The 16,100-nt window shown below is 23.4% G+C and overlaps 1 protein-coding gene across 2 annotated transcripts in view; it reads right to left on the bottom strand.

Annotated features, from left to right (window-relative positions):
- LOC102671829 overlaps positions 1–16,100 on the bottom strand; it is a 21,089-nt gene that overhangs the window by 2,445 nt on the left and 2,544 nt on the right. The window contains exons 1-2 of one of the 2 annotated variants that reach the window (XM_006607162.2): positions 9,250–9,684; positions 5,625–5,733 (exon numbers count right to left, since the gene is read on the bottom strand). In XM_006607162.2, the coding sequence (XP_006607225.1) occupies positions 5,625–5,718 (94 nt within the window). In that variant the 5' untranslated portion in view covers positions 5,719–5,733; positions 9,250–9,684. Of the gene's footprint in view, positions 1–5,624; positions 5,734–9,249; positions 9,685–16,100 lie in introns of those variants that run through there. The other variant, XM_031515135.1, reaches the window with a different exon arrangement.

Raw genomic sequence — 16,100 nt, 5'->3', positions numbered from 1 at the left:
TATTTTTTTTTTTTGTGTTTTAGTATACTTTAAGAATAATTCTCGAGAGTGGATAGTGTGTTAAGATTGTTATAGTAACGATAGTAACTTTCACTGTCAATGGACACAGAGTCCATTGATGAAAAAATAATTGTAGAAGTTAACTCTGGAAAGTTTTAACCTTGTATTCTTCACTTGGGGAGGGGGAAAAATTATTTTAGTATTTAACAAAATATTCTTTTGTTTCATTTTCTTTTTTAATTTTAATTTAATTTAATTTTCAAAAAATATTATTTTGGTTGCATATTTCTATTTTTCACAGAAAGAATAATAATAAGAACATGAAGTAAAAATCGATATCGATGTTTTATTAATGAAATTTATAGATATATTAATCAATTATAAATTAAACAAGCAATTAATGAAGGAATATATTATATATATCGAATGAAAAAATGATTTTCATCTTTCTGAATGACAATCTAAGGTGGGCGAATCTATCTCATTATGATATATATGAAACAATTCGAGTATGGTTATCTACGCGATAAATTGGGTTAATTAAAAATTCAACAAGACGTCTAAGAGGCTGATACGTGAAAATGAAAAGCTACACGGATTTCATTCGAAATTCTATTGAAAGTGAAATATATATAAAAAAAAAAAAAAAAAAAAAACATCTATATTTTAGAATGTTAATCAAATTTCTTCGTAGTAATATTATAAAAATTAATCTTTCGTGTTCTATATACTTGCAATTTGGATAGAACTTGAATGAATATTTGTTACAAAGAATTATCAATGTAGAAATTATAATTATGCATGATGATTCAAACAAAGTTGCAAATTATTACGAATAAATTATAAAAAGATCATGAATTTTTTTTTAAAACAAACAAGATAATAATGATAATAGATAAATAATTTTGGACGAAGAATTATTTAAATTAGATTTGGAATAAGTTAAAGAAGTTTTAAGAAAATTATCATTTTTCAATTTGTTATGTTGTGAGTATCATTTGGAAGTAAAAGAATATTTTTAAAAATAAAAATAAAACATTTAAGAAAGAAATAAAATTAATTTTACAGAATATCTTTCTTTTCTTTTACTCGAAAATTTGGAAAATTAAAGACAAGTAAGTTTCTTTCTTCTTCCATCAAGAAATAATTATACATTTTAAATTTTTTGTTTCTAATTGACACACATATTATGTAATTCATTCTGTATATTCTAATATCTTCATACTAAGATATACTAAAGAAAATAAAAAGAATATATCATGTTGTGTTGCACATGTTTTTCTCAAGTGAGAAAAGTAACAAAAAAAGGAAAGAATGTCGTGAACAGCAAAATCAATTGTTACTTTTGTCAGCTGAGTCGATGGATAGATATGGAAATGGATATTTTTACTTGTATTTTTTTCTTAAACATTTTTATTTCTTTCTGAAATTTGTAATCTTATTTTTTATCTATTCTTCATTATGTTGAATATAGGACAATAAAAATTCTTATAATTAGATCATAAAAAAGTCAAAATTTGTAAAAATTTAGATCAATAACTTTTTATTAACAAAAAGAAATAATATATATGATAATATATATGACAATTATATCTATTTCTTTTTAAATTTTATGAAATATTATTTCTTTCATGAAGAGAATGACAGTACTTCCATGATTTTAATATACATATAGATACACAAATCTCATATGCATATGTTCATTTAAATTTATACCGCAATTTGTTGATATGCAACAAGACTTTTAAATAATAAAATTATATCGTATCATAAAATAATAATTAAGACAGATTTAAAAAAAAAATCGTTATTAAAATAAATCTCAAAATGTCTTGAAATGATTTATATTAATTTAAAAAGAACTAAATTTACAAATATATAAAATTAAAATATACATTATATATATTATATATAATTAAAAAAATATAACAACTGCAACTATAATAAAAAAGAAAAAAAAAATTTATTCCAATAATGGATCTTTTAAAATTTTTCACGAAAAGAACATTCAATTTCTAAATCCAATTCACAAAAGATAATAATTTCCATGTATAAAATTCTCATTATTTTCAACAATTTAACTCATTTCTTTTTCCATAAAGGAATCGGGTTGCCCGTCCATTCGAATATCGATCAACGAACACACGAAGGAGGAGAGAGGATGCCGACTGGAGGATTAGCTGCAACAGGTTACCACCACAAAACTGTTGGAACGTGTGAAGTTGCTAATCTTATAACTTGTAAATGCGCAGAGATTCTCAATGTGTAATTAAAATTTAACGCGGCCCATGGATGGAAGCAGGGATCGCTAGACCACAGATGATCCCATTATCGAAGTTACACCAACTTTGTTATTATTGTTCACGTTACACCTTCTTAAGCAACCCTTTCTGTTAACTCTGGGTTTCGTTTCATATAATAACGATCTCTATTTATCTCGACTGGAACTTTCATTCATGATTTAATAATATTGAGGAACTTAGAAATATTTGCCCACACAATATTATCGTTACTTATAATTTTTAATCTTTGAAAAAAGAGATATTTAGGAAAACGAAATGAATCAATTTATTTATGTTATTTAATGTGTAATAAATTATGTGTAGACATATTATGAAAAATGATGTGATAATTATGCGGATATATTGTAAACATATTTTTAGAATTGGTTCATGGAAAATTTTTAAAATAGGTCCACCTTTTCACCCTTACGTCAATAAGTATCCGGGTATCTTTTTATTTTAAAATAAAACCTAAATTATTTTTATCATCCAATTAAAAAATTTTTTCATTTACTCGAATGAGAAATTCATATTTCAGAATTATATTAAGATATAGAAACAGAATGATATTGAGAATTTTGAATTCAAGTATGAAATTATGTTACACTAGAAAGTTACTAAAAAATTACCAGAAACAAAAATTGGAGTGTTGATATGAGGATGTCGATCAAAGATAATGACGATAATATTTGAAAATGGATTTTATTTAATTTTTGAAATGATTTTTTTAACTGTTAAGTAAAAATAAAAAATTCTTAGAATTTCAATTAGAAAGATTAAAAAATGAAACCTAACCTAATTTAATTTATTATCATTATAAATATGGATATGTATTAAATAGATATAATATACGAAACAAAATGGATATGATTTTGAAAGAACAAATGATAATCCATATAATAATTTCAATATAATGAATTAAATTATTGGAAGGTGAAAGTTAAATGAGTTTTATCGAGTTGTTTTATAGTAACGAACTGTCCGAGTTATAAGTTTATACTTGTTGAAATATTTCAATATTCGATTATTAAAAATATAAATTTGTATTTCATATTATCGCTAACTATATAAAATTCCATATATTATTACACAAGATTAAAATTTTCATATTGCTTTATTCGATTTAATAATCATGTTAAAATGATTAAGTTAAAAATATATTTTTCTATATCTTATTCTCTTTTATTTAAAATTTTATTTGTCTACATCTCTTTGAAAAACTAAAAAGGATTCAAGAGAAGAAATATAAGAAAATATAAGTAAATATAATTATTAAAAAATGAGAAATAGAAAAATCAATAGAAAACGGCCAAATAAATCAGATAAGTCTAAAAAGTAAAAATATCATTTTACTTGGGACAATTTAAATTTTATCTTGTTATAAAAATTGTTATAAAAAACTGGATCACTAATTATTGTTTGACATATTTGCAATCAATTTACAATTCAAGTGTAGAATTTTATCATAAAAAGTATTGAAAGCTATTAATTAAAAAATTAAAAGAAATTAAAGAAATTGAATGATGTCGAAAATTTTGGATACCAATTCTTGAATAGTAATATTTTATAATTTTATATAAATCGATTTCCCATTTTATAAAAATTTTAATCTAATATTATAATATATATTCCTAATTAATATATCTCGATTCAAAAATATAAATAATATATTCTCTAATTTATTCTACAAAAATTACAGTTGTATAAATTATTAATATTATTTCTTAACGAACATTTCCATAATTTGCAATTTTAAAACTCAGGCAAAATATATATAATATGAAAAAACAATGGAACAACGAATAATTTCAAACTCAACGTCGAGATTCTGAATAATCCATAATCTCAAAAATTATTAAATTTAATAAGTAATATAAACAGTAATAATATTGAATTAAATAAAGAAATTTGTTTGGAAATATTATTAATCGAAGATATATCGGAAACATGATGGAAAGAGAAGTGATAAAAATAAAAAGAAGGAAGATGGTTATTATTTTTTCAAGAAACGTGCAACTTTTTTCCCCTCCTCATTTAAATATAATATTCGTATGCGTGGCTGATGAATTGACCAATCTTTTTAAATATTTCTCTCATGCCTCACTTTTTTCCCTCGTATTATTGCAATATCTCTTACATTGTTTATTATAACCGTGGCATTAATTCAGAGTAGATACAGATACGATTTGCAATTAAAATTGTACTATTTTCACAAAATTATATATATTTTACATCGGAACGATTGAATTTGAAATTGAATTAATTGTTCCATTCCTTTTTGTTCCATAAATATCAGATTTTAATATAGATATATGTAAATAAAATTTAACAATATGAAAAATTTACAAAAAGTTTACTTGGTTAATGAAAGATAACGTTTAATTACTATTACTAATATAAATTTTATTGATTTTTGCAGTAATATTTTTAAATTATATCCATTATTTATCTGGCAATTAATTAGAAAATCAATGAAACAAATATATAAAATAAAATTTAATAATACTTTCAAAATTATCGAAAGTATAATGAAAATATTGTTTCTCTGATCTTTTACATATAAATTTTCTAAATTTTCGATGAATTAAATTCAATGGAAGTTTAAAAATATCTATGTATTTTTCTTTCATGGAACGGAAACGGAAACGGAAATAACGAATTATTCTCGTTATCGATACATAATTCTTCAATAAAATTTAGCATAATAGAATTTATAATTTGTTCGTTTAATAAAACTAAAATTGTATTACGAATAAGTATAATTATCCCTATGAGATATAATTTCTGAAAATTGAGACCATGAATAACCAAGATATGTAAATTAATAGCTCGAGGGATTTCTTCATATATATTTAGATAATTATTTCTTGATGAATAAATTTATATTAAACTTTAATGATGAGATATTTGACTGTAGTCAAAGGTTCTTTATGCTCATTTAATGCGAGATTTCATTTTGGTCTACATATGTGCCCTCAAGCACAAATGTTGCTAGATTTGCAGAAAGTGAGGTTAGGAAGTTTAATCTTTAGGGTCCCTAGTGAATAAACAAATTCCTTACGATTAAATTCCTCATTTTGCTAAATTTCTTTTCTTTTCAAATGTTTAAATATTAATTTTGTAATTAATTGAATTTTAAATTATTTAATATCAAAACGTATTCAATAAAATCAAGTTCGTTATTAATCTTTAGTGTAATTTTAATTATTTTTGAGATGTAGAATTCGTGTTAAGTTTTAAAAAAATATATATATATTATTTAAATGTTCGTTCGAATTCTTTTTACTTTTGAACAAATATTATTTGTATAATTAAAAAAAAAAAAAACATATACATACATACCTGCTACACCACCCGCGAAACAAAAGATTATCATGAAAATCCAAGCGCGTATAAGAACCGTCACCGATTGTGAGTTGACCGAAGTGATCGCCATGTGATTATTGGTGTTCTACATAAAATAACAATAAAGAAAAAATTAAATCTTAAAAATTAAATCTTTTATCAATTTAACATTCAGTGAAAGATTGAAATATCTTGATAAATTGTAATATTGAATATTAATCAAATTTTGCACGAAAAGAAAAGGGAATTATTTCTACAATATATATATAAATAAAATAGTAATTTATAACAAAATTTTCAATTTTTTATTTTAGAATTGTATTATCTTTCCCAGAATATTAAATTAAATCATGCTCATCGATTATACGTTGCGTATAATAGCATAGAGATATAACATTTTTTTTTAAAGGAATTCGTATAATTTCGACAATTTTTAAAAAAATTATTCGAAAAAATAAACGTGATTAATGGATACGATACATATATATATTTTTTTTTCGCGTGGAATTAAATATTTTCATTTAGTGAAAAATAATAATGACACGAAAGAATTTAGAAAAAATAAAAATATTTAGCTCTCTCTTCTTCCTTTTTGCGATAATACATATTTGGCGTGCAAGTATTTTCTGATTAATTTTCATTGTTTTTCTCTAAATATGTATTTATATAAATTAAAAAATAATAGAAATTTTTAATCAATTTTCAAAAATTTTATACGTTCCATTGTTGAATTAAAAAATGATAAAAATCAAATAAAATATACAATATTTTTTGTTTTTTATGTTATTAATATTTATTAGCCATATTAATAAAGTAAAAGAGAAGATTCGAATTGAAAGTAAAAAGAAAGAATCTAATAAAATTTCTAATATTCATAACGATTTTATTTAAACATAAAGAATAATAAAAATAACAGATTGATAAAATAAATTCAAGATTGGATAAGATTTAAAATATATTATCTCTTTATCTTCACTATTTATAACTAATATTATCAACTTTGTGTTATGCTTAGAAGAACATATTGAAATATGTTAAGTAGAATTATTCAGTTAGTGCAATAATAATTCAGAAACGGTATATTGAATAGCTTTATACGTTATTTCATTGTTCCCTTACATAAATTTAAGTTTCAATACAATAACAATATGAAATTGCTACAGCACTAAAGCTTCCTTCCATAAAGTTAATATGTGAAACTGATTCTAAGAGTATTCACAGGTATTCTTATAACTATATGCAAATTATCTATATTTTATTGATGCATATGGAATTTCCTTTTTTTTAAAGTTTGAATTTGAATAATATAGTTTTATAAATATTAAAATCTCCACTGATTATGAACAATCATACGCAATAATATTTGTGCAACTTTCTTACTGAATTTCATACTTGACAAAAGAGCAATTAATGCAAAGTTAAAATAATATTAACACGTTTAAATGATTTAGAATATTCTTTATATTTATTTCATACGTAATAAATTGTTTTAAGAAGAATTTAAATGAAAATGAAGAATTATATAAGAAAAAAATTTGAAGAATTGTTGAATTCCAAAATCGACAATTTTTATAAATTTCGAATAATAAAATTTTTTAATTAAATAACATGATACTTTGAATATTATAGTCACACATATATCCTATCTTAAACATGTTAATTATCAAATTATCAATATATAATTTTTATAAATCAACAAGAGGAGAAATAAATTTGAAGATATACAAATTACAATAAAAATATCTATTTTCGAATTAAATAAATCTAAGATATTTAATTTTATTTTTAAAAAATAGCGTAGACAATATAGATATTTATATTTTACAAGTTTCAATCCAATCTTGCTTGTATATTTAATTGGAATGAAGGAGTATCTATTAGCTTCCATGTAATAAAATGTTAAATTTTGATAAATATTCATCTTAATTGGACATTAAACGCAGCAAGAAATATCAGAGAGAAATGTCGAAAAAAGTGTTAATAGATTTATCATAGCTGGGATGTTCCATCTTATTTATTTATTGCTTATATCGATTATCGTTTATTTCATTTTTTATGAATTTTCTTTAAAAGGAAAAAATTGGATGTGATATGGAAATCTACGTAAAAATAATTTAAAAAGAGAAAGATTGCCAAATGATCCTGAAACTATATAATAAATGATAAAAAATTATTTGGGATGAAAAAATGTTACATATAACTTATTACATGAATTGATAAAATGTTCATTCTGTAAAAATAAATTGATTGAAAATCTTTTTCGCATTTTTATACAAGTATATTCTTTTTTGCAATTTAAATTCTTTTAGTAGTTTAATTTCTCTTTCTTTTTTTTTTTTTTTTGGAAGAAAGAACGAAGAAGCAAGAATGATTGAATTAGGTTTAAATTAAGAGCAATTTTGAAAATTGAAAAAACTAATTTAACATTTTAAATATTGGATATAGAAGATGTGTTGAATCAAAACAGTTTTTAAATTGAATTTACAAAAATATTTTTATATTATTATAAAACTTGATAATGTTTTTCACACAAATGCAATTTTATAAATAAAATATTTTAAATATATTAAATATGAATTTAATATCATTTTCTAACAAATTTTTTTCTTTGTTTTATGGAAAATTAATCTATTAAGAAATATTTGTAACTAAACTAAACTAAAAATTTTACATCAAAATTAATTTTGAAATATTCTGTTTTTCAAGTAAAATCTTTTTTATTCGACATTTTAAATTCTTTTAAACTGTTGATGATGTTTAACTTAGAAAATTACCTAATTAATACTAATATAACTTTATTTCGAAGTAGAAAAAATGAACAAACTATTTTTTAAAAATTAAAAATTTTATAGATAATATTTACATGAAAATATTTAGAAATTTCAATAGAAAATTTGTATTACAATTTTGATATATATAATATATATATATATAAAAGAAACAAAGAACTGTATTTAAAGAATTAATTAATTGTTAATATAATTTTAATAAAAAAAATTGTATACTTGTTAAATCTCTTTTTTTCTTCCTTCTTTATCTTTTTCTATGAAAATCGTAAAAGTGATCAAAAAGAGAATCTCATAAGAATCTCAGATCTCAAATTTATAAATAATAATGGAACAACAAAGTCTAAAATATCTTATAGAATTTTAGTATTAAAAAAAATATTTTAAAAGGAATTCAAAATATTCTGTATAACTTAAATCTAAATAAATTTCATGCACACTTTCTCCATATCTTCGAAATTCTCTCTTCATCACTTTTTCATTAATTTCTCCCTATATCACTTTCAAAAATAAGCTGCTTCCTTCAAAAACACGAACGAATAAAAAAAAAAAAAGAAAAAAAAAATTAAAGATAAAATCAGACTGGAAAAAACAAAATTTTCAACTATGGAACCCTTTTTTCGAAAAATTCTCCGTTCAAAAAAAAAATAAAACAAAAAAACGATAAAAAAAAAAAAAAAAGAAAAAAAAAATTAAAGATAAAATCAGACTGGAAAAAACAAAATTTTCAACTATGGAACACTTTTTTCGAAAAATTCTCCGTTCAAAAATAAAATTAAAACCAGTATACCAATTCTGCAACTTTGTAAATTCATATTCCCAATTAGTTTGTTCACCTTCGAGATTGAAAAAACAGAAAAGACGTCCTTTTCAGGCAGGAATCGTAGTTTCAGGGAAACCGATCCGCTCGCACAAGTTCACCAAAATCGTAGAGTGACGGACACGATTCGACCCGTTGTAGGATCCCGATCGAAGGGTTTGCCGACTTAACTCGAAGCGAGCGGGCACGATGAAGGCTTTTATAGACGTATCTGCAACACGGCCGAGTATGGTGGTGTATGGTGGTGGGGTTAACTCACCGCGCGCCTTCTGAGCGCGCACCTGCGTTGGCGGATTGGGATGTTCTTTCGTACCGAATCATCCACTGCGATCGTGTGTGTATATCCTTTGAAATTACGGATTCGCGTTTTCGAATTTACGTGGGATCGTGTGTTAAACCAATCCCGAGTGAGAATCGAGATATATTTCGCGATTCCATGCAATGTTCCGTTCGATTTGGTGAATTTTAGAGTTAGATCGAGTCGATCGATCGATCGATCGATCAATATTTGGGATTGAAGAAATATAAATCGTATAGAAATTACGAATTTTCGTGTTTTTTCGAATTTATCGAATGGGATCGTGTTCATAAAAAATTCTAACATTAGTTATTTAAACAAAATATAAAAAAAGATAGAAAAAAAAGATATTATTCATTTTTATGCAAAAATATAAGCTGTAAGATATAATTTTTTCTTCTTCCTTCCTTCTAAAAATCATACATGAAATTACTATCCTGATATATATCTGCTTTGTCAATTTAATATATAAGTTAATGAATTTTAACTTATACGAGTAATTAACTTCACTAACTTAGACAATCTTTCAATATGTTTCTTTACGTTATCGATAACATTTCATAATTACAAAAAGAAATAATAAATGAATATAATTTTTCAATATTAAAATTTTTGTAACTAAATTAATTATAAAAATATATTGTATATATGAAATTTTAAATATCATAGAATATTTTAAATGATTGAATAGATTATCAATTAAATTAATACTTTCCTTTCAGAACTGATTTTTAGTAACTTTTCACGTATGCAATCCACGTGGTAATTATATATAATTAATTATTTTTTTAAATAAATCTTTAAATTTCAATTAACATATATAAACGAGCTTGGAAAAATTTGATTAGTACTAAGGTAATAATGCTCCTATTAGATGGAAATTGCAATTTTATTGGATTGAAGTTTTACGAGTATAGTATAGTATCTAGTATAGCTCTATGAAAGTGGTTTTTACGTGTAGGAAGCGCCTACGAAAATGTGTAAAGTTTTAAAGTAAAGACATTATCGAATTAGATAGTCGTTTTGAAAGTTAATATTTGTTAACATTTAGCAAATATTACAAATTACAGTTTAATAAATTATCATAACTAACATATTAATATATAATTGTAAAAGTAAAAATTTGGTACATAGTTTTTCAGAATTTTTATTTTAACTTGACTTTTAATTACTTATTTTATAAAAAATAAGTAATTAAAATTAAAATATTTTCAAATATTATTATGAAATATATTCGAATATTTCTTTATTATGATTTTTTGATAGAATTATGATATTACGAATACTCAATTATAACCTAAAATGATATTGTTTCAGAAATTAATTGATGTCATATGTGTATTAATGTTTTTCAAATATGTTATATTTTTTCCAAATAATCAAATATAAATAATAAAATAAATTTTTAGTTTAAAAAAAGTAAAGCTTATGAAAAGTGTAAATAAACGAGTATTTATTTTAACTCTACACATTGAATAAATATAAATTGTTTTTTGTATTTTTCAGTATAATATTATAAATACTATGAAACCACATTGAACGTACAAACATTGATATAAAAGTGGAATCAAATATTTTTTAAAAAAATCTTTTGATAAAAAATCAAGAATGTAAAATAAGACAAAATGATTTCAATACTACAAATATATTGTTTGATTTGAAGAGGAAGTTGAGATCTATAATGAGAATTTTTAGTAAAAAGATATGTTTTTTAATATTCTGTTCATCTTAAAATTTCAATCTTCTATTTACAATACTGTTTATTATATACAATATTGCCACATTTCTCCTATATTCACTAGAAAAGTTCATATGGATCATATTTTTTACAAGTATACTTTTTGACATAATCTCCAAGATCTTGATGTCTAAAACTCATGTCTCTTAGATAGCTTTATTGACGAGTTTCTCTAGCAAGACCAAAATAAAACGTCCTATCCCTTCCTTTTTTTTCTTTTTATCTCAACAATTAATTACATTCTATAATTTTTATAATATTCATTTCAATCTTTTATAATAGTCTTATTATAATCAAATAAATTGAAATGAAAATAAGTGAAAATAAATGAAAATAAATGAGAATCGATTTAAAATAAAAAATAATTATATATAATTAATAATATTAACAATAAATACTTTTAAAAGAGATTATTTTTTAGACTATTTTTTAGAACTAACAAGAAAATTTTTGTACGCAAATCTCATGTTAAACTTTATTTAAACGTATTTCAGGAATTGAAATACGGTATATGAATTCAACTGTAACAATATGAACAGGATGAAATTTAATTACGCGGACAGAGTAGGCCTATCGTCGCTCTTAAACAGAGCGTAATAAAGGAAAATCTCTATGACGCGTGTCATCCTTGATGAAACTATGGGACGTATTAAACCCCCAATACTGAATTAAATCGTTGTACATATTAGTCGAGATTTGAAGTGAGAAATAGAAATTTATAGTATTTTAATACTATATAACATGCATAACTATATATAATACAAAGAGTGGAAAGTAATTATTAATATGTAAAAAAAAAAGATAAAATGTAACAAATAAATAAAAAATAAAACAATCAAAAAGTTCTCGAAAAATTTATATTGTATAGAACATATATATAAATATATCAATTAAAAAATCATTTATAAAATTTAAAATAATTCATAAAGGTAAAGTTTTTACAAAATTATCTTTTTTTTTTTAAATTTAAATTTTAAAATTTCTAGAAGTATAACAATGTCCACTTAACTAATTGTAACTTTCAACTGACACATCTGTTGCAGTTCTTCTATGTAATTTAATTTTGTTTCGAGAATATTATTTTCTTTTTCTCAGAATTAAAGACACAATATATTTTTTGATGATTAGAAAAAACAAAAATTTCGAAAATTTCTGAATAATTCTAAAATCAAATTTTGAATTCTAAATCCTGGAAAAAATAATGGGAAAAAAAGATAAAAGATGATCTAAAAATTCTTATTAATATAATGAAATAAATATAATTCTTCTAAAAAATTAAAATTTAAAAAAATTTATATATATATAAATCTAAAAGAAAATAATTAAGCATTTAAAAATTAATTTAAAATTCGAGAAGAAAAGAAAATTTCTCTTCATTGTTTTCCTTTTCAAAATTTATTGAAATAAAATAAGTTTTAATTTAACATATTATAAATCATTCAGAAATACGTGCAAAAATTTCACAATAAAATATAAATAATAACTAATCAAGCTCAACAAGTAACCAGATTAAAGAAAGTTATATTATTAAATTTATCTGCAAATGATATTTATCATTGTTAACAATAATGAATCGCAATTCATTGTTGTCAACCTTTAATTTACCTTAATCCAAGAAACTCTGTATTAATGCACCTTAAACCGTCTATGGCTACCACAATTATAATTTTTTATCGAGAATAGTCACTAAATATTTTTTTATTAATTTTTGTAGACGATGAAAATCTTTGTCTTTGTTCCAATTAGAAAACATAATTTTTTTACTTTACACCAAGTATACTAAATGTATCGTTGTAAAATTAATAATCTTCAAAAATAATGTTGCCACGTCAAAAAAATAATGCTATAGTTTTCCACAATACCACTTTATTAATAATTAATTTTAAAAATAAAATTATATATCATGACTACAAAATTATATCATTAAAAAATAAATTATATTTTATGTTATTCGATACAATTATGGATTTTTTTATTATTATATTCAAGTTCATCTATAAAAGTAGATGAGTATATTTAAATGCGAGTTTGTTTTTTAAGTAATTCAAAGAAAAATATCTTTCCTTGTTAAATTCATAAGAAAGCAATTTAAACATTTAAATTTAAAAAAAAAATGCTCGTAACATTTAATAAATAATCACACTAGTGTACACTTCGTTCATATAGAATGAGTGGTCGAAAATGGATTATTCATAAACAAATGATAATTTCCATTGGTCGAGAGACACCTGTATATTTAAAGAACCAACAAGTGGTAGAGGTTACGTTTCTCTCGGCCATGTGTTTCTAAGCTAGTGGTAACAACGATTCACAGTCCGACCACATAACATAATGTCGCGTAGTAGCACACCTGGAACCAAGTTATTTTAAGCCAATATCATTATACAAAGATCATAAATCTCTTATATTAATATTTCATCTGAGTTTTCAGTCGAGATATTATCTTCGTATTTACTGTAATTTTATAGTTGAAAATAACGACATTTCGAATCGTTTGTGTAAACTAGGAGAATTAGAATTAGAATTTAACGTATATAGTGCGAAACGCCGACTGACTTTTGCATTAATTAAAGAAAAATCGAATTAAATAAGCAATATAGTTTGTTTCGACTATTTATAATTGAATTTTTTATAATTGATGGGATAAACATTAAACATTCTATATATCTTACAAAATTTTATTATATTTGGAATTTAATTGTTTCATCAATACTTGTTCTTTCTTTGTTTTGTTTTATTTTTGTTTTATCAATTTTTCAATTTGAGTATTACGAGCATGATTCATTTGATATTATTATCTTTTTAATTTTATTATTTTATAAGTTTTGCAATTTTTTTTTTTTTACTTTTGAGCATTAGAAATTTTGAATTGAAATGTCAAATATTTAAAATCAATGTATAAATCAAACGAATGTTTAAAATCAAAATCATCAAAATACTTGCGTGGAAATTTTGTATAAAACGAATATATAAATTCAATAATGAATGCAGAATATGTTAGACACTTGCAATTTAATAATTTTGTATTTAATGAGACGCTTTCATACTATGAAAGTGTATATGAAATTTATAATTTGTAAAATTCGAACTTCTATCCGTTGGTTTTATAAATATATTATACTTCAAACTTTTTATAATGTTATACTCTGATTTTAATCTGATCTGATTATTCTAATTTTTCTTCTTTTCGTTTCTTTTTTTCTTTTTTTCTTTACCTTTTTAGTCGAAGAAGAAATTTTATAAATAACGCTACGATTTAGAAAAATATTATTAAATCATGAAATTAAAAATATAAAGATAATTATTTCCACATTCTAAAAATTTGATATATAAATGTAGGAGGAAGCATCTTTCCAAAGCATTTTCATCATGCGAAAAATGCTGTCAACAATGTTTTATTGTAGAGTTCGTGACAGTCGTAAAACCTAAGTCATCAAAACAAGAATGAGTGGCAGATTGGCTTTCGCCCTCAATTACTTCGTCACTTGTCAACAATGGAATAACGCTTTCCCATTCTTTCATTTAATTCTTCTCGAGAAATACTTTGATGTTTATGTAAGCTTGCGATCGTATAGATAATTTTTAATTTTGATAAATCACATACCAAATTAATATTTTTAATAATAAAATTTTTTAAACTCATAAGAAAGCAATTTAAATATTTAAATTTAAAAAAGAATGCTCGTAACATTTAATAAATAATCACCAGTGTACATTTCGTTCATATAGAAGTAATGAACAGATAAATCGATTAAAACATATATAGTCGTTAAAAAGCTAATACGATTCGTGAGCGAAGTGAAGTATTTTCCTGAAAAAAAATATGCAATATGTAAGTTGTTTTAAAGACAGGAAGTATTCTAATTGGCTTGGCCCTCTAGTATATTTCTCTTCTATTTCTGAACCAATAGTTCTGAATCAATAACGAATAAGCTCTTCGTTTAGCCCGGAGATTGCGAGCCGATAATTAGAAATTCAACTTGAATCCACAAAATGAAATCATATAAATGTTTCTTCTATCTATTATACCCATAAGATAGTAACTACTTCTTTTCTTCTCTTATCTTCATATTTCATTTTGTGTATATGTTATGATGTGCCATCGAAAATCAAACATCTTGAAAAATGTTCAATACATAATCTGATTCTTTATCATTACAATTTTTCAAGCCCCATTTACAAAAGGGATAACAAATTGAAATAGATTTTCCCATTTTTCTCCAATTATCTTCAAATTTAATCGTCCTTCGATTTTTATCTTCCATTCTTTTTTAATCACGATTGAATCGATTTAATCTCAAATTTATAATCCCCACTGACCCAATCTAAGGATGGAAAATGATATGCATCCGAGACGGGCAAAAAGAGCGGGAAATTTGGACGGAAAGTACGAGACGCATGCGCAGTGAACGCATTACAAGCCATTGCACCGGAGCGCGACCGATACGCATTTGCAATAAAAAAGGGAGAGAAACGAGGCGCGTGAAATGTCGTAGCGCCGTCAATCCTATTCGTGGGCGGTGTTTCGCGCCGTTGCCCTTTTATTTTTACAGATGTATCGGATTAAATGGGCTTCTTCGTGAATTCGACTTCACATGGCGCGTCCAGTTATGGATGGACGTACCGTTTTGCATAAATGTATCGTTCGAAATCGCTCGAAAATTGCCGATTTACGCATCGGGCAAATACGTGGATCATTTAACAAACGGAAAACTCAATGAGGGATGTTTTGATTTGTTTCTAAAATGGTTAATGAATTTGATTTACATTAGATATTAAAAGATATTAATAATAACGTTTAATCTTTTTCTGGAGGGAAAGAGAAAGATAA

Source organism: Apis dorsata, unplaced genomic scaffold (genome assembly GCF_000469605.1).
Source record: "Apis dorsata unplaced genomic scaffold, Apis dorsata 1.3 scaffold_4, whole genome shotgun sequence".
NCBI classification, from domain to species: domain Eukaryota; kingdom Metazoa; phylum Arthropoda; class Insecta; order Hymenoptera; family Apidae; genus Apis; species Apis dorsata.
This window is presented reverse-complemented; position numbering and strand designations above follow the sequence as displayed.